Source organism: Pungitius pungitius, chromosome 6 (assembly GCF_949316345.1).
Source record: "Pungitius pungitius chromosome 6, fPunPun2.1, whole genome shotgun sequence".
NCBI classification, from domain to species: domain Eukaryota; kingdom Metazoa; phylum Chordata; class Actinopteri; order Perciformes; family Gasterosteidae; genus Pungitius; species Pungitius pungitius.
In genome coordinates this window covers 297,646-320,353 of record NC_084905.1, presented here as the reverse complement: position 1 = coordinate 320,353, position 22,708 = coordinate 297,646, and the positions used below count along the sequence as shown (strand labels likewise).

Genomic DNA, 22,708 nt, shown 5'->3' with positions numbered 1-22,708 from the left:
CAACATCTGATGGCTGAATACAGGTCCATAAAGAAACATTTGTTTTTATTAAATATACGCATACAAAAACAGACCACAGAAAGAAAGCACCCCAAACACTTGTGATTTGAGAGGTGACGGCTAGATGTCATGGGCAGAGCGATGTCATGTGACCCGACTTCACTACCAGCTGTGTGACCTCTGTAAACAACCGGGAGGTGCAAGGAACCGAAACCCTCCATAAATACTATAGTGATAAACCAGAACAATTGTTCTATGGGAGAGAAGCAGATTCTGGATAAGTTATTTCATGGCTCAATTTGGGTTTCTCATTGCATTCTTGTGAGAAACAAGACAAAAAGACAAATAAAATAAAGTAAAAACAACCCTCAAAACAGGATGGGATTTCAGCAGCATCACCTCTCCAATTGCACACTGAATGGTGGTCAACACCAGGACAATGCGTGTTTACATGCCAGACGTGAAGAATAAACCTGTATGGATGCACAACTCAAACTACGATGTCACCAGACTCACAGGGACATAAATACACAAAACATGGAATCATAACCCAGTGAAGAAATATCTATGTACAAAGTCAATGTTTAAATGTGTTTGGGGATTAAGGCCACAGTTACAAGGGACAGTTTTTCTACTCTTTGCCATTATTGCATTTTACTCAATAGGTAGCGATGGGATGTATTCATGCTGCAGACCTATCCATTCCACTCCGTCCTAACTTACTTTGTCTTCTTAAACTCAACCAGTTATACTTTGCTAGTGCGTCTAGGACACCCACGGTGCACTCACTTCCTACTTTCTGTTCACGTCTCTCCCACCCCGTCACTCTCTCTGAGATTACTTTACCAACATCCCAAATCTGCCTAATGTTTGTCCAGGTGTGTGTGTGTGTTTTTTAGTTTAACCGTCTTGGGTCCCAGTAGGGCTTAAAGTCTTAATAGTAAGGATGGGAACCAGAATCCACCCTACCTTCTCTTCAAAAGGAATGACGACATTGCAACCTCTTTGGCTGCCGTTGGTCACGCCTTCGGGTCATCACGTCACCGGACACGACCAGCCGGTGAGTCTGAGACTTTTGTGCTGTGGATGTGTATTGCACACTGCCTCAAATTGCCGGACAGATTCTGTTCTGCCTTGGTCGACCTCCCCCCATCACCACAGCTGTCTCTTGTCTGAGAGCATGTGAACCACACAACTCTATTACAGGAAAGAAAAAAAAACACAATAAAAATTGAAATTAAAATAAAAAAGCCACACAACATGCAGCCAGTTTACCAGCCGACTGCAAGGCGAGCTAGTGGTTTCTTCTTCAACTGTCTGCCCTGTTTGGTCCTCCGTCTGAGGGGACGAGGGCTACAACTGGGCTACGTGGGCTTCAGGTTGGACCCTCCGTGGCAGACTGAACTCTGGGGGGCTGCTGTGGTTCCCACGTGGTAGCCTGACGCTGTTGTAGGTGGCTGGTACTGCGTTAGTGACTGTGCGGAGTTGAGCATGCTGACCTGGCACGTGCCTGTGGGTCCCGCCCACTGAGGAGCGCTGTATGGGGCCGAGGGAAACGCAAACCCCGGTGCAACTGGACCCAGGGAGCCTTTACGGGTCCCCAAAGGGACCGAGGGATTGGTTGGGTTGGGGAGATGGGTCGACGTCGTGGACGTGGTGCTAGAAGACGCGGGGAGTGTTGTGCAGAGGAAGCCGGGAGCTGAGAACTTTCGGCCCCCGTTGGCTGGAGGGATGACCTGGAACGGTGGGGGGGGAGAAGTAGACGTTACTACTGAATATGCAGGAACCTTTTTTTCTCCTCTCAATACCCATTCCCAGGCTCCCACAATTCACGCTTTGCTAAGCCCCGCCCCCAGCTTCTACTCCATTATGCTGTTGAAGCTACCCAAGAGTTGCTAGATATGTGCTGTACTAGATACTATGTATGTAGAACTACGCTATTACGTTATGTTGTTTGATGGAGCAGAATTCCAGATTAGCTGTGGCTTGGGAGCTCACTATCTTCTTATTGCATAGCAGAGGAGGCTGTTTCAAGAGATGGTGCTGAGTGCCTACATCATGGCCCAGTGGCAATGGTGCTCCAGTTTTAGGTCCTCTCTTGCCCTGGGAGAGGCTCATGGCATCCCTGGCCCAGTTATCCACCAGTAGGTGCAGGTCATCAGTGAAGGTGCCCTTGCCCTTCTGTGTGTGAGAGGACGGAGGAGCGGGTCCAGTTGCTGCGGTCAAAGAAGTAGAGTGGTTCTGGCAGTGGCCTGAACCATTTGCAGAGCTGGTCCCACTTGATCCTGGTAAATGAGAAAGGATGTGAGAAAACAAAAGTCAAGGAATTGATGCCATAGGCGCACTGTGAGTGGCTTTAGTGCTTGCACAGACCTGTGGACAAACCACTGAGGCTGGGCATGGATGGGGAGGATCTGAGCTGCTTTACGGACGACCTGTTTACGGTTTGAGACGCCTCTGCTGCGGTTTCTGAGGCCTCTGTTGATGAGGGGGAGTTTTGCTTTGGAGGAGATGCTCGACCATGAAGATTCTGAGCTGAGGCCGGGGATCCTGGACGTATGAGCACAAGACACAAAATCATGTAAACATTTACCTCGGAACAGGCTGCAGCACTGACATCATAGAGAGGATTCACTTCATCTTGAGCGCCGTCCTTACCCGAGTGTTTGGGACTGGGTTGGCCACTACAGCGAGTAGATTTGCTTCTGCTTTTTAGCCTTCGTCGACCTCCCCCCATCACCACAGCTGGAGAGAAGACAGTAGTAGGGGGAGGTTTTCCCATCATCGTGAACAGGGCGTCGATCTCCTCTTTCTGACGAGTCTGCAATATCTGGATCTCTGTCATATGCCTGCGAGAGCGGGATGAGACATACAGTCATGATAAAGTATTCCCATAGACACTAATAATGAGGAAGTCAAGGCAGCTTGAAGAAGGCTTGCAAACATGTGGCTTACTTTTCTCTAAGACGGCTAATTTCTTTCTGCAAAGCCCCGCCCTCGGGCTCAGAGTCGTCGTTGTTAGTGTCACTACTGTAAATGGTGTGTGCATTTTGAGGATCGGAGGTCAAGGACGAGGGTCCGTTCTGCATACTGGACCCATGTGTTGGACTGGAGCCTGCTGCTGGAGCTGAGGTCACTGAGGGACACACAGGTTTGTTAGAGATAACAGTGTGCCAGGGGACCTCGCATGATGTACACAAAACATCTGCAATACTTTTTAATGCACCCATCAATAAACCAATAAAAGCTGTGAAAAATACTATTTTACAATCCTCAGTGTAGCATACAATTAACTGAAGGAGGGTTTCCCACCATGTTTTCAAAGACAGCTTAAATTGGTAATCGTTGAACCCAATACGTGCCTGTGACGGAAAAGCGTCCCACTTTAGAGCCAGGGGTCGACCCAGAGGTCACGTTGGTGCTCGTGGACACTTGGAAGCGCCCAATAGTGGTCGGCTGAGCAGCAGGCGCAGCGGAGATGGGAAAGAATCCATTCCCAGAGTCAGTCTCAGAGACTACTTTGGACAGAGGGGATGACCGGTGGAGGGTATTTTCTGGACTTGAAGGGGAGGAGGAAGAGGAGGACGATGAAGAGGAGGAGGTAGAAGACGGCGTGAGGGAAGCGGAGGAAACAATGCTCGAGGGATCTTGAACACAGCTGGACACAACATCAGTAGCAACAGACACCTGGAAAAGAGAGGGAGAGCATATTAATGATATTAATGACCTAAAGACATTTTCGGTTCTAGACTCAATCAACCAGACACATTTTAAGCCGGAATTGAAGAAAAAAAACTTACTTGGAAACGTCCCAGAGTGAAACCTGCGGCTGGAGGCTGCATTAGACGACCTCCCTTGACCGTCTCTGGGCTCAGAGCTCTCCTCTGGGTGTCCAAAGGCAGCTTCTGTGACCGGAGTCACGCAAACAGAATATTAGGAACAATCCACCGTTGCACATATCTACATCTACACTATGTTTATTACCTACAAAAGCAGAAAGGCTGGGGGTATCACCTGATTTGGTCCAGGAAATGGGGGCACAAGTTCAGAGGGAGGGGTAGAAGCTTGGTCCAAACCAGTAGGTAAGGTCTGAAAATAAAATAGAAGGAATTCAAGTCAACAGATAACTAAAAGCATTTAGGATTTATTTTCCCTGCATGCAACAGTCCTCACTAACCTGCGCCCTGGGTTTGAACGGAGGCGTCTGTTCTGACGGGTTAATACCCTGTCCTGGGGTGGTTGTGAGCCCCATGACAGCCGGCGCCCCCGTACTGAGGGCGAGGTTAGATGGGGGCACCAGGGCAACGCCGGGTGGAGGAGAAGAGGTTCCGGCGGGAGGAGAGGACGTGCCTGTGTTCTGATCCACTGGGGCAGACGTAGAGCTCTGATCTTTAAAGAGGGACCGTAGCTTCTTATCCAGAGCCTGGATAGCGTCTCTGCCGGCTGTCTTGTTTGGGAGCTCCGCTCCCTCCGACTCCGCCGCCACCTGTGGCTGCACCTGACCCTGACCCTGACCCTGACCCTGACCCTGCACCTGACCCTGCACCTGACCCTGCACCTGGCCCTGACCCTGCACCTGACCCTGGCTGGTCAGAGGGGTAATGGGAACAGGCGGTGACTGGGTTGTGTGCTGTGCTGAATGGATGGATGGATTCACAGGCTGCTGCTCTGAAGCAGGGACGGTGCTACTGGACGCAATACTGACAACAGAGGAGACAGAACCACTACTCGGATGAGGCCCGGGGGCCGCGGGGACGGAGGTCTGCACTGATGGGGAAGGAATGGTGGAAGCTGTGGGTGGCGGGGGAAGCTGTGAAGGGGCCGATTCGTGGGCCGACTGGGGCGGTGGACTGGGATCACTGGGGACAGGGGCTGGAGTTAGGGACTGGATAGATGTAGGTGGTGGGGAAACCCTCCCAGTTGACAGAGGCGGTGAGGATGTTGCAGTAGATGTGCCACCAGGAAAGGTAATGCTAGCAGTGGAAGCTGCAGCTTCTGGAGGAGCCATGACATTGTTCGTGTTTGGGGCGAGTCCAGCTTCGATGCACTCTTGCTCAGCAGGAAGAGGGTCGATGGTGCTGCTTCTCTCCACACGCGCCTGCTTCATTCTACTGAAAGCCTGCTGGAGAACTCCAGATGGAGCAGACAGTGAAAGGCCCAGTGGCGTAGAAGGACCTAGAGAAACGTAAAAAAAGTGATTGATTCTGGTAATGATTCCAGAAAATGACCATGTAAATATGATCATTTTGAGCATCACCAAAGACTGTTTAATAACACTAAATGAACAGCAAACTCCTTGAAAGTTGTCCTTTTTGGTCTCGTTTTAGAAAACACTGCATGCCTAATGTCCCCACTGTACATTCTTCAGATTCGAGACACAATATTCAAGTTTAAATGCTAAAATTCCGGACACATCTCACGCATTGCACCTTTGAAGCTTATTTTAATGCAGCACCAAATGCATTACTGTTGGAACAGTGTTAATCCCCCTTGAAGTAAAACAATGGTTTTTTACCTGGCTCATCTCCAAAGGAGGTATTAGCAGAAGAGCCACCAAAGAACTGCTCTCGAAGACGAGACTCCGGTACTGGGCTGACGATGAACCTTCGGCCTGCTGAATGCACCACCTGCGCCGTAGTGCTGGGAGAAATGCCTGAGTGAGCAACGTAAGGGAAGAAAGATGTGAGACAGGAGTTTGGATCAAGATCAAAAAGTGTGTTTTCTGCTGACATTTGTTTACCTGGCAGCATGGGGACAGACAGCTGAGGCTGTTGTTGGTGGTCACTCATCTGCAAAGAGATGAACATACAAATGTACGTGGTAACGTCGTCCGCTCAGCGGGGGAGAGTCGAAATGCATTATTATAGGTGTTGTAAAGAAATACCTGAGGAAAACCTTCCTTCATGCCTTGTCCTTTCTCATCGGCCATTTCTATGACCTCACGGACCTGCTCGATGAAGGACTCCCGTTCACTCTCCAAGATAAATTCACTCTCCACCTAAAACAGACAGCAAAAGAAGTTGAACTACCGTGACAAGCTCCATGTGAAACAAGAACGTTTCTTTGCTCTCGTCTTCTGTTCCGTTGCAAATTCAATGGGGATTTTGTGAATGGCAGCCATAGAAAAGTTCATACTTAAAGAAATTGTGTGTATTATACTGAATATATTTATTGAAACAGTCAACCATTAAAGACTTTATTCCTGGATGTGTGAAAACAGATAGAACCACTGTTACCATAATCTGTGCAATCTCCTCTGGATTATCACCATCAAGGTCAAATTTGAAGGTCACCATCTTCCTGTTATGCGTCTCCAGCTGGCATTCTGCTACTCGATCTCCCACATTAGAGATCTGCAAAGCAGTCGTTCAAGTTAAATTGCTTCCATGACCAGGAGCTTAAGACCGAATATGAATTAGCTCATCACTTCGAATACATACGCTGAGAACATTGAGTTTGGCCTTAGCGAACTTCTCGTGGCGGGAGCGGCTGCGTACGGATCTCCGCTGGTGACGTTTCATGGAGCGTCCCTCGTGGCGACCCCCCGATGTGGAGCCTCCGTCATTGCCGTCACTGAGACCTGAGGCAGCATCCGACAGGCAGCTGAAGGAGAAAGGGACCCGTGAGAGAGGTCTGACCCACGGTGGGCTGCTCCATAAAAACAACGGTCTTCTCACCTCTCTACAGACGGAGGCACCAGCACAGACGATCTCGGCGGCTCGGCTGGTGCAGACTGAGGAACGCTCACCGAGGCCTGAAACACACACAGCGCTTTGATCAGGAGTCGGGTTTTTGTCAGAATTGCTTTGTTCACTGGATAGATAAGTACTGTTTGATTTCATGTGGGTTTTTTTATCCTCGTTTACTTTGTTGAACGTCTGTGCTTTCACTGAATGTCACATTGCAAATACAAAGGGTTCATAAAGGGCTCAAAATGTCTGCCTAACCCTGAACGATTTCACGATGGGACAGAACTAAACCCTCAGAGTAAATGTATTATATTATATATATATATACACACTGGTAGATGAAATACAGTGTTCTGATTGGTTGAGAGCGAGTCACGGGGGGTGCATTATTGAGATAATGTACTGTACATTGCGGTTGACCCGAGCGCACTCAAAGAAACACATTTTGCAGGACCGGTTTTAGCTTGGTGGCAATCGCTGGAAACCTCCCAGAAATCCCACAAATGATCATTTTGAGTCAATGCAGGCTTTTGCAACCCGACAATTGAGGTGGACGTCATGAGCGATGTGAATGAATGAGACGATTCGGGACCCAATGCTGTTCACATGCATTTTGGACATGCAGTTTGAGGGTTGCTGACCCTTCGCTGGGTGTCAAGCTACACCCTCGAACTGTTGAATTATTGTACAGCTTCTAGTACCTTATTGCTTTTATATATATATAAACTATTTACATTAAAGGCATTATATGTTCATCAGACCAGCCACCGGGTGGCGCCATTTTTCCTACTGAGACTTGATTGAGTAAAACAAGTGAAGCCATTTACCTCACAGGCAAAATGTTAAATCTGCTGTATAATGGTGTTTCTCAGTATGTGCTAATTTTTCATTATAAATCTATTAGACAATACATAAAATATTAAGGAACAGTAACTGTAGGGAGGGAGGTGTGAACCAAATGCCTCACATCCAAGGCACTACCACCAATCAAAAGTACCTGCAGCACCGAGAGGCATGAGGCCTGATAGAGGAAGTATAGGTGCTCTGCGTTGAGTGGAGGAGAGAGAATAGGAGGGCTTGGGTCATTGGCCCAAGACTAAGAGTCATGCAGGAGTGAGCAGTCAGGAAGAGTGGCAGAAGAAAGGGGACAGCCATCGTAATGACATTTGTTTGTCCAGAGAAAAAAGAAAAGAAAAAAAAAACATTTAGAAAGACACAAACGTTAAATTAGAAAAGCATGAAATACAATATGGTGAAGCATTAAGTCAGTGTAAGCGAGATCCAATAGATGTGTGTGTGTGTGTAGGAGGAGCAGGGGAAGTGTGTGTGTCACCTGTATCTGCAGAGCTCCAGCCTGCGGTAGAGCGGCGCTCTGGAGAAGGCTGCCGCTGTCTGGTTGTTGCGGCGGCTGAGCAGGAGACGCTTGTGAGGATGAAGGCAGCATCACTTGCTGGTTGGGATTCTGTGAAAATGGAAGGGAAAGAAAAGGGAAATCTGTTTATAGCTTTAATTTGGCTCCATTGCAAACCCAGATGCACTTACCTGTAATACTCAGAGCATCGATCTATTTGACAGGACATCAAGTTGTACATCGGTGATGTCACCACAGAGTATTAGAGACGTCTAATGTGCACGTCAGTCCACACATGTACGTTTGTTAAAACTGTTTGATGTAATATTCTTTGTCTGGAACCAAATGTTTCCATTTACGATGTTCAAGTCAAAACTTACCAAACATCCTTGAAAATATAGAATGTTTATTTTTCTCTTCTTTTCATGTGGGTGTAATTTCAAGCGGTAAAGGAAAGTGGGACATTTTATCTACCTGAGGGGGAAGCGTTGGTTGGTAGTAAACTCCATACTATAAGAAACAAAGCATAACAAAATGGGTGAGAGTAGGAAACTGGAGGAGGAAAAAGGAAAGCTAAGGAAAATATAACGACACTGGTGAACTCTGGATTCAGAAAACTGAGCTGCTTTCTAAGCAGCCACCTGACGCAGAGAATACAAGCTTCGTGTTATCTCAACTGCCTCTGAAAACAATACAGTGTTGTTGCTGACCTTGAGTGGTTGAAGTTCACATTTGTTGCAGTGATACTGGAGTGTACTTACAGTGTGTTCAGTACGACCTGACACTATTAACTTTGTTGTTAAGTGCAACCGATCTGAGACTTTGAACCATGGTTTAAGCAACTGAGGTCTAAGTTACTCTTTGCAGACTTGATGACATGCTGTGCAGCATTTACCTGTGCAGTGGTCCCTGGAACAGGCTGGCCGCTGGGTGCAGCAGGACCAACATTAGACTGGACACCTTGCAGCTGCGGCGGAACCTTATGCACCACAGAAAGAGAACAACAGCTTGTGGTGAAAAGGGGGGCAAAAAAGAAAGCAAACATTTAGGTGATCACATCCCAAGACCAACGAGTGTAAGGGGCTAAAAAAGGAATTAGTCTGCAAATTTAAAAACTTGATTCTAGTTATATAGGCAATGTTGTCCCATGATTCTCTTCAGCACACAATACGTTGTCCTATTTTAAGCTGGACTCACCGCTGACAACTGCTGCTGTTGCATTTGGTCACTTTGTGTCTGTGGGAGAGAGGCCTGGGGCTGAAGGTGCTGACTAGGAGGGGAGGACATGTAGGATATTCCAGGCTGTGGAGGCTGGACCTCAGGACGGATGTTGGAACCTGGTAGTTTGTCTCCCATGAGAACGGCGGCTGTAGGAGGTGGACGAGATGTTGAATTTAAGAAAACACTCAAAAGATCATCTTCAAAAATGAGAGGATCCTATTATCATTCAGTGGGCTGCAGGTGTTCATCTGTGATACACACCTCCTCCGGAGTGCTGTAGTTGCTGGTCCGTCTCAGACTCCTCTGACTCCGGCAGGATGGTGGTCACACTCTGAGCCTGTACTGGGACTGCTACTGGGACATTCCCAGTTGACTGAGGGATGTACGGAATGCCCTGTGCCATACCGGCCAGTTGGGTTGATTGAGGAGTGTTATAGATGGAGCCCTGAAGGCTCTGCTGAGATGCAGGTTGGGCTGACATGTGCATGCTGTGTTGGCTCGGTTGTGGAGGGACATAAGTGGCGGGCTGTGTCGCTGGCTGGGACTGAGGCACCTCCGGGCCCGGCTGTTGGGCTGCTGGCTGTGCTGGAGGTAACTGACTCTGTTGTTGTTGTTCTTCTTCCAGCCTTCTCTTCTCCTGATCTTCTCGAACCTTCAAGACAGCCCACAGGAAAAGGTTTTAAAATCCCTTGAGAGCACCGATTGACAAGATCGTGACACCACAGGTACATTACACCCTAGGACCATGATCAGAATTCACACAAAGCACTTTGGGATAATAACATGAGATTCAAGAGGCAGAGCGTTGACCCACCTGCTGCCGCTGTGCTCTTTTGCGACTGATCAAAGACACCCTGTCCTTTATGGCCTTTGCAATGGTCTTGTGGTCGCCATCACACACATAACCAGATTCAACCTAAATAACAAAAGACGTACCATTTAAACAATAAACTTTTCCAAGATGACAAAAAGATTAATTTTTTAGCAGTAAATATTCATTTGTTTTTGCAATTTAAAAAAGTTAAATTCACCATTTCTTGAGCCACGTCCTCAGGGACATCTTTGTTGAGGTCAAACGAAAACTCAATAGCTTCGTTGTCTTTGTACTTCCCCTTAAGTTTCTTGACATCCTCAATTCTCAGCCACAGCTTAATAGCCACCATCTCTCCATCGTCTTCTTCTGCCAACTCCACCCGCACCCCTGTGTCCTCCTGGAAGAAGGCATGGTTCAGGAGGTCTTTGATCGAGTACCTAAATCAGAGGGAGACGAGCGGTCAGCAAATTCAAGTTTTCCTGGAGATACCTGGGCTACCTTAAACCTGTTAAATGCGCTTGAGTTAACGACCTCTCGTCCTTGTTCTGGCGGATACATCCCTCGATGATCTCCTTCACCTCAGGAATGGCCACCTTGTCGAAGCTGCCTGGCTTCACCCCCTACAGGAAACACAGAATCCTGAATGAGAATGACTCTACTGGTCAAACAACCTTTTCTTTTCACCCGCTGTTCTTCTACAGCGCCTCTACCGTAGTAAGACAAAACCATTTCTCATAGACCAGATTACTTTTAACTTCCTCTTGTGTAGGAGAATGATTCTCAAAAGCCAGAAAGTCAGTAACAGTAAATAATGGGCTAAGAGAAAGAAGTGCTTCCTAGCGGCTGGTGTTTACGAATTGCAGAATGTCAGGTGATGGGGTAATAAGTTATACGGCATAGGTCAGGTGAGGAGATGAGAGTTGATCAATAGAACAATTAGCTTCAGAAAACAGCAAGGTGCCAAAGAGAAATGGAGGACCGGCCGATCAGCTGAGCACAACGACAGCAGAGGAAGGACGACACTACCTAAATGTAGGCGTAACACCACAATACCAAAGCAAGTGTGTTCAATGAGGGGGGCTAGTTAAACAACAGGCTCCTCTATGACGTTGTCTGGGACAATAGAAAAGATCTGGAAGATACAGGAATGTACTCAAAAACAACAGTACACGATATAAATGTAATGTAAGCTTGGTAAAGAGGTGTCAGCAGGAATATAATATCTTTCCAGAATTGGACACTAGCCTTCTCGGCACATAGGAAGAGGTGAAGGCAGGGCAGATGGGTGACATGGAGTGTTGAAAAAAAAGACTTACGCTGGTGACTCTGCGGTAGATCTGTGCAGCATTCTGGCACTCTGAGTAAGGGTACTCTGAGGTGGCCATCTCCAGCATGCACATTCCAAAGGCATACACATCCACTGACTCGTCGTACTTCTCCTCATACATCTCAGGCGCCATGAACTCAGGGGTACCTTAAATCAAAACAACTATTCAGAACTCTCGAACTCCCTTACTGATTGAGTGGGCTTCTCACAGCCCATTGCCCCTCTGCTCCTCTAACCCGTGAGGGGTTGAGGAAGAGGAGGAAGAGAGGGGTGACCAGCCTGTTGACATCTCCTGGAGCAGAACCTGTGAGGTGAAAGTCGGAAGAGAGAAGAAAGAAAAGAAAAGGGGGAGGAAAGTAAAAAAAAAAAAAAGAGACAGAAAACAAAAAAGGAAGGAGAGGCTGGGCTCAGTTAGAATGCAGAGAAGAAAGCACGTGTTTGTCTGTGTAAGACCGTAACATGTTGGGATATAAATAAGCGACTGAGGAAGCCAATGTGCACAACACACTTGTTGTAGCCAAACTGATAATATTCAGGTCATCCAGGGCAGGATGCAGTGTCAATTTTAAAAGGGGTGTCAATAACGTCTGCAAAGGAAATAGACCTAGCTATGGAAACAACTTTTGTCAAGACCTTACCGTTCAACCACATGGTCTTTTATAGAACACTCACCTTTTGAAGTCTGACTTACCATCTCTTCTTCAACTGCAGGAGAAAATGGTTATGGTGAAGGCTGAGAGAAGCAGATCCCATAGCTAGCTACCACGCTCAGCGGTGTGTCTTTGCACATCAGCCTTGTTCTACTAATTGAGTCATTTTACATTTAATCTCAGGTCTTACACAGAAAAACTAGTTATTTGAATGTAATTGTTTTTATATTGATGTGTGTTACAGCGCACTGTCACACTTACCAGGCCCATTAAAGTTCATACTTACTCAATGACCAGCAGTACCCTATTCATTCCAAACAGCAAAATGGGTCACAGCTGAGGCTAGAGCCTACATTTTAAAAACATACCCAAGAATGTGAAGTAAAAATAATAATATAAGAAATAAAAACAAAAAACGAAGGCAAAAGGCTGACAGAGAGAAAGTGGGCAGAGCCTCCTGGACACAAAGATGGATCAAAAAGATTCTGCAGCCCTGCAATATTTTAAAAGGAAGTAAGAGACAAATACTAGAAAAAAAAACCTGTTGAGGCAAACCCATAGAAAAGAGTTGTTAAATATTATAAATATAATTGGCAAACAGACCACATATTTCCAAACCACAGAACAAAGACCGGTCTAAGACAGAAGCAAAGGCCATACCTTAAGCAATGGCCAGGTCAGCCTGCAAGAAGGCATGAAAACTATCATAATATTAATATTTAACAATGAGAAATGTTAGGCGCTACTTACATTCAGTAGGTGCCTGGGAAAAAAACAAACTTTTTTTCGAGAAACATTCTGTACAATGACCAAACTTGATGGAGTCACTGTGCAAAGAGAGAAAGCCTCGTGGTTATCTGCCTAAGATCACCACAGAGGATGGCCTCCATTTGAGCTGTGGTTTGAGAGACAGCTGAAACGCTGTGGTCTGTTTTTTGAACCACATTGTGAGAAGAACAAGCCAAAGCAAGATACCCATACTCTAAAACACCATCATTTCCAATGCAAACATACTATGACCTCAGAAAAGGGAATTGCCCCTGAGTGAAAGGGACCACGAGGTAGAAATGACTGTGGAGTCGTACCTATGACACTCTTGGCGAATGATGCCCGCTTGAGGGTAGCCAGTCCCAAGTCTCCAATCTTGACGGATCCTGTTGGGCCTGTGATGAAAATATTGTCGCATTTGAGGTCCCTGTGGATGATGGGGGGAGCCCGTGTGTGGAGGAAGTGGAGCCCTTTGAGGATTTGTCTACACCAGCTTCGCAGCACTTTAATTTTCATCACCTTGAACCGTTTCAGATATCTGCAAGAAAAAAGGGATCATCGTTTTCACATGTCTGGTGAGGAGCACAGAAACAATGCAGTACATGTAGTGTGTTCATGTACACTTATAGAAAGAGCAAAAGCTGTTTTTGAAATTGTACGGAAAAATATTGTGCTGACATGTCATCAGAATGTACTAATTATATTACCAGTTCATGCAAAGTTGGACAAAGTTAGACAAATGCTGCTTTCTGACATAAGACAAAAGGTCTGAATATTTAGAAACAATAGTGAGGATGGTGCTTTTTTCCCCATCAAAATAGTGAAGCTATGAGTTCTGTATTAATGCCTTTGTTCTGGCTTGTTTGAGACTCACGTTTTGAGTGTGCCAGAAGTCATGAGTTCAGTGACCAGAACAATGCACTTCCTGCCTTTGGAGGGTCCCTCCCAGGAGTCGTAAAAGCGGACAATGTTGGGATGCTGTAGTCCTTTTAACATCCCTGCTTCCTCCTTAAAGCGCTGCCGCTCCGTTTTTGACAGCTTACGGTCCTGCATGAGAAAGAAAGGATCTACTTTAAGAATGTCACACATCATCATAGAGGGCTGCGCTATTACACATATACAGATTCATTTGGATTGATGACTATTTTTACTAATGTATCAGTAACTAAACATTAGTGTGTAGATACACTTTTTGGCACTGTCAAAAAATGCCAAGTAAAGCTTAAACCAAGACAATCATTATTAAAAAAAAGAGGTCAATTGTTGATTGGTTTGTCAATAATTCATAGCAAAATGTATGCAAATCTGAAAACACTATCTTTCCAATTAATTTCAACCTACCAGAAATCAACTGATGTATGTTGCAGGAAAGCATGTTTTAAATGTCTAGGTATTAAATGATAAAAAGAAAAAGATCAGGACTGTGTACAATAGAGTAATTGGTATGACCTACATTTACAGCATGTACAACTATAGAGCAGCGAGTTCATGCAAGTTGGACCCGCTCAGTATAACCCCCCCCCCCAGGCCAGGCTGTCCACTAAATTCAGCAAATGTGTGAGTGGAGAGGGACAGGAAAAGGGGACTGACACCGCACAACAACAAAAAATCATAAATTAAAATAGCTGAAGCCTTTGTGAAGGGTCGTACAGCCCGATTGATGACTCAACTCTACTCAGATGTACGACTCCAAATCATGAATTTTAGAGAATATGTACGTAGACACTGTGAGGTCACCCATAGGTTCTTGAGTCCTTGTGGAGCTCAAAGAGGAAACCTGTTGCATAGCCGTCTTAAAAGCATGCATGACAAAAGGCAAACAGCAAAAATGATCTTCTGGGCACCGTTGCTTGACAAACAGGTGTCTCTCCCCATCAGCTGAGGCTGCCGTGTCTTGCTGATCCCACCTCAGCCCCCATCCAGAGAATAATTCATATATGTAGCTTGAACAACTTGCTGAGATGGTTTGACTGTAAAGACTCCCAAAAGACTTGGCCTTAGAGCATTACTTTGACCATTTTGAGGGAGAGGCTCAAAGTGTCTATTAATCAGCAAACCTGAAGCGGCTCTCAGAGGACACCAGCAGCTGCAGAGAGTCAGCTCGCTAAATAGCTGCGTTGCCACGACTAGCAGCTGTTAAAGACTGCCCTTAAGGACTCTGACCATGAAGAAGCAAGAGAATGTGCGTGGGAGAGTCATAGGGCAAATGTTTAATTTCATAGTTATGTACAGAATGGCAACGCTGCAGAATTTAATTTTTAAAAACCCATTTAATTGTTTAATCTCTTTTAAAAAGTGTAATGTGCAACATGTAGCCATGTTTACGTAAGCCCTCTACTCATTTAAAAAGGTGAACACCTCCGTAGCCAACGGTTTCCAGCCAAAGTGAATCACATCAAATGGCAGGTAACTACAAAGCTGCTTCTAGGCGTCATAAATAAATCAACAACCCTAAAAATAGACCAGGAAGAAACGCCTTGTGATCATGCCATGGGCTGGCTCTGTCAGGTCCCTGCTCTGAGCCTGACACTGAGGGCTAGATGAAGCCTCCAGATCACACGGCTTGAGCTCCGAACAGCTGATGGGCCTGAAAGCCAAGTTTAACTGCTCCAACCCAAATGCCGCTGAGTCATTGAGTGCCGTATATCTTTATGACGTTTTTAGACCTGTGACACATGCTAATGAGGCAAAGATCATGGTGACTTTCAGTCAAACTGTCAGCAGATGACTATATGATGCATCCAAGCCATTTCACAATCTTTATGACTACTCATCTACGCTGAATGTGGAAGAAAATTAAACTGGGGAACCACAGCAAAAGAAGGTTATTAGAGAGGCCAAAACCTTATTGGCAGATAAGTGCTTGAATTCACTTCAGAACTTGTTTTGCAATTACAGGAACATTTGCATCAAGAGCAGTGACAAAAGACAAATTGATCCTGTTCAGGCAACCCAGCAAAGGGTCTGATCATATTCATATTCGCCACGTCTCGATGTTAAAAAGTTACAATACTGATCATACTGCGGACAGATGAGAGGTAGCTGCAAATTATTTTTAAAAAAGATTGTAGGAAGAAAAGAGCGAAATTTAATAAAAAGACAAGTGAGACGGCAAAAGCGAGAGAAAGACAGGTGAGAAAAATGAGGAAAGCGAAAGTAGAGCATAGATAATAGATGGACTGGTTTCTGTTCATACTTCCCACTGCAGCAGTAAACCAGTGCCTCATATGCTCAGAACCCATGAAAACACCATCATGAGGCGCAATGAGTTCCTCCACGTGAGGAGAACGGCTCTGATGCATTCAAGCCCGGTTTAAAATCCTGATTCTCCACCAAAAAAGTGGAAGTGGATGTATGAACATTTTATTAAACCGTTCAATTGTTAGAATGTGTTTTTATATATATATTTTTTTCCTGAATATTTTTTAAATGCAGTTTGAGAGAACATGATATATTTTGCAGTCTTGCATATATATGAACATATGTTCTTGCATGACAATAAAATATTGTCAGAGTTTCTGAATTGTACTAAATTAATTTGATTTGTTAGTTGTGTATTGATTACATGCAGATGTTGATACAACTCCATTCCTCCATTTAATCACACTAAGTAGTCATATTATGATCTCCCGGACCAGTGCTTCTAGAAATTTTCTCTAACTGGACCCCTTTACATTTTAGTTGAAGACCCCTTTTCTAGGGGATGCTGTGGGTTTCATTCCACATCTTACTGGAGCAAGACTGGAGTGGGAGGAGGTGGGGAGGCACAGAGTGGAAGAAGACAGGGTTGAAGATGGATGAGTGAGCAGGAAAGGGGAGGCTCCTGAATCTATTTATTTTCTTCCCCTCGACTTCCTCGCTGTGGTGACCTACTTATTGTTCTGTGTGGCTGAATAAGGTGTACGCCTCGAAATACAGTCATGGACAGACGGCTTGCCAGACTGAATAATCCAGGGTAATTTCAATAAAACTTGAAGTTCTAGTCCAATCCACAAGTGAGGCATGGTGTGAGATAATGTGGAACATTTCAGGTCACGACCACCATAACAATTACAGTAACATATTTAGGGAAGATTAGAGAATGTTATGGGGAGAAACCTTCCAGCTGACACCAGTCCCAGGGAACTAATGAGATCTAAGGCTGATTCCTTTCTGCATTATTGATTGTGGCCTCAAGAAAAAGAAAAAAAACTAAATAGGAAATTCTACTGGATGAGCCTGTACTAATTGCCCACAGAGTGCCAAACAAGTTCTGATGGGATTTGCCTATTTAGACGTGGGTTGTATTTTTAATGAAACCAATTAGAACGGTGTTAATATACTTCCCACTACTTCCAAGATGTCCAAAGAACATAATGCTTTTCCACAAAATCTACCCTTCGGATACTTGGGGGAATGTAACTCACAGAACTTGATCATGGGACAGATTTAAAAAAAAAAAAATAAAAAAAAGTGAGGGGATTTCAGCTTGTGTAGCGGAACAGTTTTCTGGAACTGAAATTCAAGTTGGCAAAGAAATTATATGAAATGAGAGCATCAGGTTTCTCCAGAACTCACAATGTGAATCAAACAAAGCAGTTTTTGTCAAACAACTGTAAAACATTTCTATTGATCTCTTCTTTAAATCACAGTACTGCCAACCAATAAGTCTGAAAAATATTCTTTCAATCAACAGCCACACGCGCACACGCACGACTTGGCAGGCCCGTCTGCTGCACTTAGTACAGGAGATTCCTCGGTCAGGAATGTGACCCAGTTTACATTCACAGAGCAGGAATGCACTGAGCATGCGCCTGATCCGGTCTTTGTGAGGGGGAGGGGAGGGTGTCTGTAATCTGCACATTTTTCTGAAACCAGTGTGCATGTGTGGCTATGGTTCCATGTGAGGCCTCTCATGACGGGGTGGAAATGTAATGGTAAAAGCCAACATCATGCAGTGAATGAGGTCAAATATACCTAGAGGCCATGTTGTGACTTAAACAGGAACAGACAGTCAAGCTACCATTTTTCTCTGGGATTTTTAGCTAAATAACTATCTGTTGGTCAGCAGATTAAAAGCAAGATGATGAATTATCTTAAAGAAGAACAGTGTAATTAGATATATATGTATAAACAACGGGTTCAATAATTAACTGAAGTAATTTAAGGCTCATAGAATAATTTAAGCAAAACTGATTGTGATTTAAAAAACTAAATCAAATATCACAGGCAGACAAAAAAGAAAAGGGAGATGGAAACACTTCACCTGGACTATAACACTGAGGAGGTTTCAACTACAGAACATTCAAACGGATATTATATTAACTGAGGGCAATGGAAGTTTTTTAAGTAATTGGTATTAATGATGGTTTTGGTTACATACCTGCAGCTCACACCAAGCCACCTCAACTGTGGTCTCGGTATCCAAGCCTTTGTAGACAGTCTTGAAAGAGCCACGTCCAATTTCGATATCAAACTTTAGGAAACGCCCATCTGGTGACGTTCCCACTGCTTTGGTCTCAGCCTCTTCAATGTCGTCCTGAACTTTTTTCTCGGCTTCTCGTTGCTCTGCCTCTGCCCGTGCCTTGGCAGAGTCCTTATCGTCTTCCTCCCCCTCGTCTACATGATGTACTTTCACTTCAGTGCTGCTCTCCGGTTCTGTTCGACTTGGCAGTTCTGTTCCCACGCCTGGTGCAGGGAAGGCCCCTATCACCTCTCCATCACAGGTTTCTTTTTTAATGGCAGGCTCCCGCTCTGAAGGCACTACATCCACCGTGGCTGCTTCTTTTCCTTCATCCCCTCCTCCTTGTTTATTAGCAGACTCTTGATTTTGAGCTAAACTAGGTTGAGTCCGGGTCAAACAAGCAGCAGGAGTAGCCAGCTGCTGCTGGGGGGCGGCTTCCCGTTGTGGAACCCGTTGAGGTGCAGGGGTGGGTATCTTGCTGGGTAAAGGGAGGGCTAATGCTGTAGCATTAGAATCACTGATGACACTCCGGCGCAAGAAGCGGTGTTCAGCGTTACATCGATCGCGCTCCATGGTGTGATGCCGGCGTCTCACTTCTGTTGGCCGGCACTCACTCACCATTGAATCTGAACCTGAACTGGGGCCATTTCCACTCTTCTGAGGGGGAGCCAGGAACTTCACCATTTTGTCGTCTGGCTTTTCCGACATCCCACCACCCACACTAAGCGTAAGGGGGTACACTAACTGGAAAAATTAAAATAATGAGACTTCCATGTCTGCCATGTAGGCCTATATTAGCAATATTGATATATGCTTTAAAAGGGAAAGAGATACAAATTCTTTGAACTTTTATCTCCGGACAGTCTTTACATAGATAGTGCTAAGATTGGAGGCGCAGGATGGGAGGTGTTCTCTTGTAAATGGTAAAAGAGAAAACACCACTGAACAGAAGAAGACAGAGTGCTGACGTTGATACACAAGTCTCTTTAAGTCCACACCATCCATCCTGTAAGACACAGGGTGCAGCTTCTATCAAGCATAAGGAATCACTGGTGGGGAAGAAACATGCACGGCACACAAAAGGCACCGATCTTCCTACTGAAGGCGCAGGATAGAGGGCCAGAAGCGCCGAATGTGTTTCAGTCCTGTTTTGCTGCAAGGAAAGAAAGAAAGAAAGAAAATGTTGCTTGACACGTTTTTTAAAAGTAACCAACATAATGTAAGATTTCAACAAAATGTGTAATAGACAAGCAGACATGTAGAATTTACAATATACATGAAGTTAAAAAGCACCGCTTTCATTTGAAGCAAAGCTTGTACAAACTATACATCTAGTGCTGAGTACAGCAACAATCATTTGATCATTTTTGCCTCATGGTTACCCCCTCTGATAATAATCTTGCCCAGGAACATACATCATAGGCATATGTAGACATTCACAGTGTACCTAGCAGGCAGTGTTACTGTATTTTACAGCTTTGCCTAGTTTGTAAGGCATTAAATGTATATCGATCGCATGTTTATCTAAATAATAAATACAATATCCATATGTATGATATGTGGCACATTTTACAAATGCATTCCACATCCGTTAATGACACACTAGCCTCTTTACATCTCACATCTGTTAACACCAGAAGTAACTGCTAATTAAGATTGTCTGGATATTTATAGTTAAGAACATTCTCAAAATAGCCAATCAAAAGTAGACGTTAAAGCTGCACGAAGCTATATACCTAGACAAATCTAAAGTTAAACTCTGAATACAACCGCAATGCAGCGGATTGTATTTTCAGATTTCTACCATTTATTAGTCAAACGGAGGGATGCTATTGCTAAACTGTTATTAGTCATCTATACCTTCCCATGATAGCTCCCATTATCAGTGCAACCCCAATGTCAGAACATTAATATGATAACGACAACAACATTGCCATGAATGGGAATTATCAATGGCGTGATTAAATTCAAACATAATTATTTAGCGAAAACCTTGTGTTACATACCAATGTCTTCACCGCCTTAAGAGTGACACCAGATTCATTTGAAAAAGCTAAACCGAGCATACAAAGCAAGGAGGAGCAATGGCTCTTTGTTAGCTCGCTAACAAGCCTTGCTAGCATAGAGCTAGTTAGCCGGCGTTAGCTCATATTTAACCTGTGACATATTAACCGACGATTAACGTGTTCCACGTCATGTCCTTTTAAAATATATTCGGCTCCGTTGTTCGCAAATTAGCGTAACGTTACAGTTAACGAGCGTAGCGAACGTCACCAGTTCCCTGTAACCAGTAGCAATAAACACTTAGCGTTAACTATATATTTATAACGTTACAATTTAAACCGTATCCAGGGCCAGTTTACATCCGAGCGGATAACGTTACAAGCCGTGCTAACACAGCGGATACGTATGACGCCGGTAGGAGACCTACCGGGCTCTGACAAAAACGCCACACTGCTAACCAGCTATCTAGCTAACGTTAGCAAGGCAGGCCTCGCTGACGGCCTAAGAAGCTAGACCCACCTCCTGCCCGTCTCCATTCAATGTAACGTTATCGCACACGTTAATACCGCCAGCACGTCTGTTGTTGTTATGGGGCCCATTCCAAATGTACTCGTATCCGCTGGTTCAAAAGGACAACGTGAAGCCGAGTGGTACACTTTCTATGTGAAATGTGTACGTGTTTCCCGACCTAACGCTAGCTACGCTGGGTGGCAGATAGCAACCTACCTCAATATCGTATCCACAACACAAAAAAGATGGTCATCGACGTTGAAATGGTCGTCACAACGTTAATCCACCTTCGCACCTATACAGGAGAATATGTGTACACTCCCCTTCGATGTCGGACGGACACATTAACCATTAGTAACTGTAAAAGTTGCGATTTCTGTGCTCACTTTCAAGCGGCGCAGTTGCTACATATTGACGAAGAAACGGGTTTTTCCAATAGCGCCTGCGCCAGTAAATAATGACCTCATAACCATAACACCACCTTCATGCTACCGGTTTGATTTTAATGTCCTTATGACGATGGCGAAATGTGTGACTACAATCGAAAGCCACGTGGAATCAAATCTCCAGCCATTTATAGATCGAATGAAAATTCACTAACTCTTAATGTCACGCTTAGCCTATTAAAAAGGTTTAGTATAAATCTATTTAAATGTATTTGGTATGTGTTCGTATTTTATTTTATTCCAACTGATACCTTCATTTGGAATAAACTTAGCCAGCACAAAACGTTTAACTAAAAATATTGAATGAATTCACAACATTGTTAAGTTACATATGTTCGATCAGTTTTGAATATAAAGTCCCTTATTGTCTTTTGTAATCATTTACAGATGGTTAATGAATGCGAATAACTTCCAGCAAAATAATAAATACAATTACTTGGGCCCAATAACAACAACATAAAAGCCAATCCTTCGTTTGATCAAATAATAATACATTTTATTGAATGTGTTTATTGTGCTTTATTGCACCATATATTTATACAGTTTAACATTTATTCTGTGAAATTAAGTGTTTTTAAAGTTTTTGACAAAAATTTGATCAAACAATTGGTAGCTGAAACCCTGTTAACAAATTATAGGGTTCCAATAAAAAACAAGCTATTAACAAGATATTATTTGTAGCAAAAAAGTATTATTATCTTGTTCAATTTTCTTTCAGATAACAGAAACAGCTAGAAAAAATACAGACAATTTGACAATGTAATATATACATATAGCATATATAATATTTGAGCATATTTGATAATTAACTTTTGTCAGGGAAAATCAGAACAGATCATTATAGTTTTGGAGCAACCATTTTGGAAACACAATGTTTCCTACAGCGAAACACTGCCCCCTGTCGGTGTTATTTTATTTTACATGCCTGATGTATCTACGTGTATTCGATATACAAATCAAAAACTCAACACAATTTCCCCAAAATATGTTACGGATACATATTTACCGCTGAAAGTTCTGGAAGAGGATGGGGGCAGGGTGGAGGATTGCAAGTTCCTAAGTGTCTCAATGAACAAAAGACTGGAGTAGACCAAGCTTGATGAAGCTTTGATCCTCCAATGTGTGTAGCAAGATATTGATATTCCACCAGTCTGTTGTTGCCAGTCCACTCTACTTCCCTCTTGCTGAGGAAGCAACATTGGAGCCGGAGACACCAAACAGATTTTACAAACTGGTTAAGAAGGCCGGCTCCATCATTGGATTCAAACTGGACAGTTTGAAAAAGGTGGTGTAGAGGGGACACTGAAGAAATAATTATTCATACCCAGATCATCCTAGCTGAGCACTTCTCCCAATAGACACATGTCACAAGGACACATAGAGGAGACCATTCTTGCCCACTGCAATAAGACTTATATTTTACTCCGTTACTTCTTGTGTATATGTATACATGTTGCTGTAACACTGCTTTAGTTAAATCTATCT

At 44.3% G+C, this 22,708-nt stretch overlaps 1 protein-coding gene across 4 annotated transcripts; it reads right to left on the bottom strand.

Moving 5' to 3' along the window:
- Nucleotides 1–18: 18 nt before the first annotated feature.
- LOC119196718 (serine/threonine-protein kinase WNK1) lies at nucleotides 19–21,248 on the bottom strand. 4 transcript variants are annotated; one of them, XM_062563123.1, is made up of 30 exons: nucleotides 20,994–21,247; nucleotides 18,183–19,416; nucleotides 13,695–13,867; nucleotides 13,138–13,358; nucleotides 11,392–11,549; nucleotides 10,607–10,695; nucleotides 10,293–10,512; nucleotides 10,076–10,177; nucleotides 9,523–9,913; nucleotides 9,238–9,407; nucleotides 8,936–9,019; nucleotides 8,515–8,550; nucleotides 8,023–8,151; nucleotides 7,687–7,785; nucleotides 6,678–6,754; nucleotides 6,441–6,603; nucleotides 6,237–6,353; nucleotides 5,885–5,998; nucleotides 5,741–5,789; nucleotides 5,516–5,653; nucleotides 4,535–5,175; nucleotides 4,178–4,504; nucleotides 4,015–4,089; nucleotides 3,801–3,905; nucleotides 3,363–3,687; nucleotides 2,956–3,136; nucleotides 2,659–2,849; nucleotides 2,374–2,550; nucleotides 2,056–2,285; nucleotides 19–1,736 (listed from the first exon to the last, which is right to left on the bottom strand). In XM_062563123.1, the coding sequence occupies exons 2-30, from the start codon at nucleotides 18,969–18,971 to the stop codon at nucleotides 1,365–1,367; spliced, it is 5,943 nt and encodes a 1,980-aa protein (XP_062419107.1). In that variant the 5' UTR covers nucleotides 18,972–19,416; nucleotides 20,994–21,247; the 3' UTR covers nucleotides 19–1,364. The 4 variants fall into 4 exon arrangements, with proteins under 4 accessions (XP_062419107.1, XP_062419106.1, XP_062419108.1 ...); XM_062563122.1 differs by having other exon boundaries at nucleotides 4,178–5,175; XM_062563124.1 differs by lacking the exon at nucleotides 8,515–8,550 and having other exon boundaries at nucleotides 4,178–5,175; nucleotides 20,994–21,248.
- Nucleotides 21,249–22,708: the final 1,460 nt, after the last annotated feature.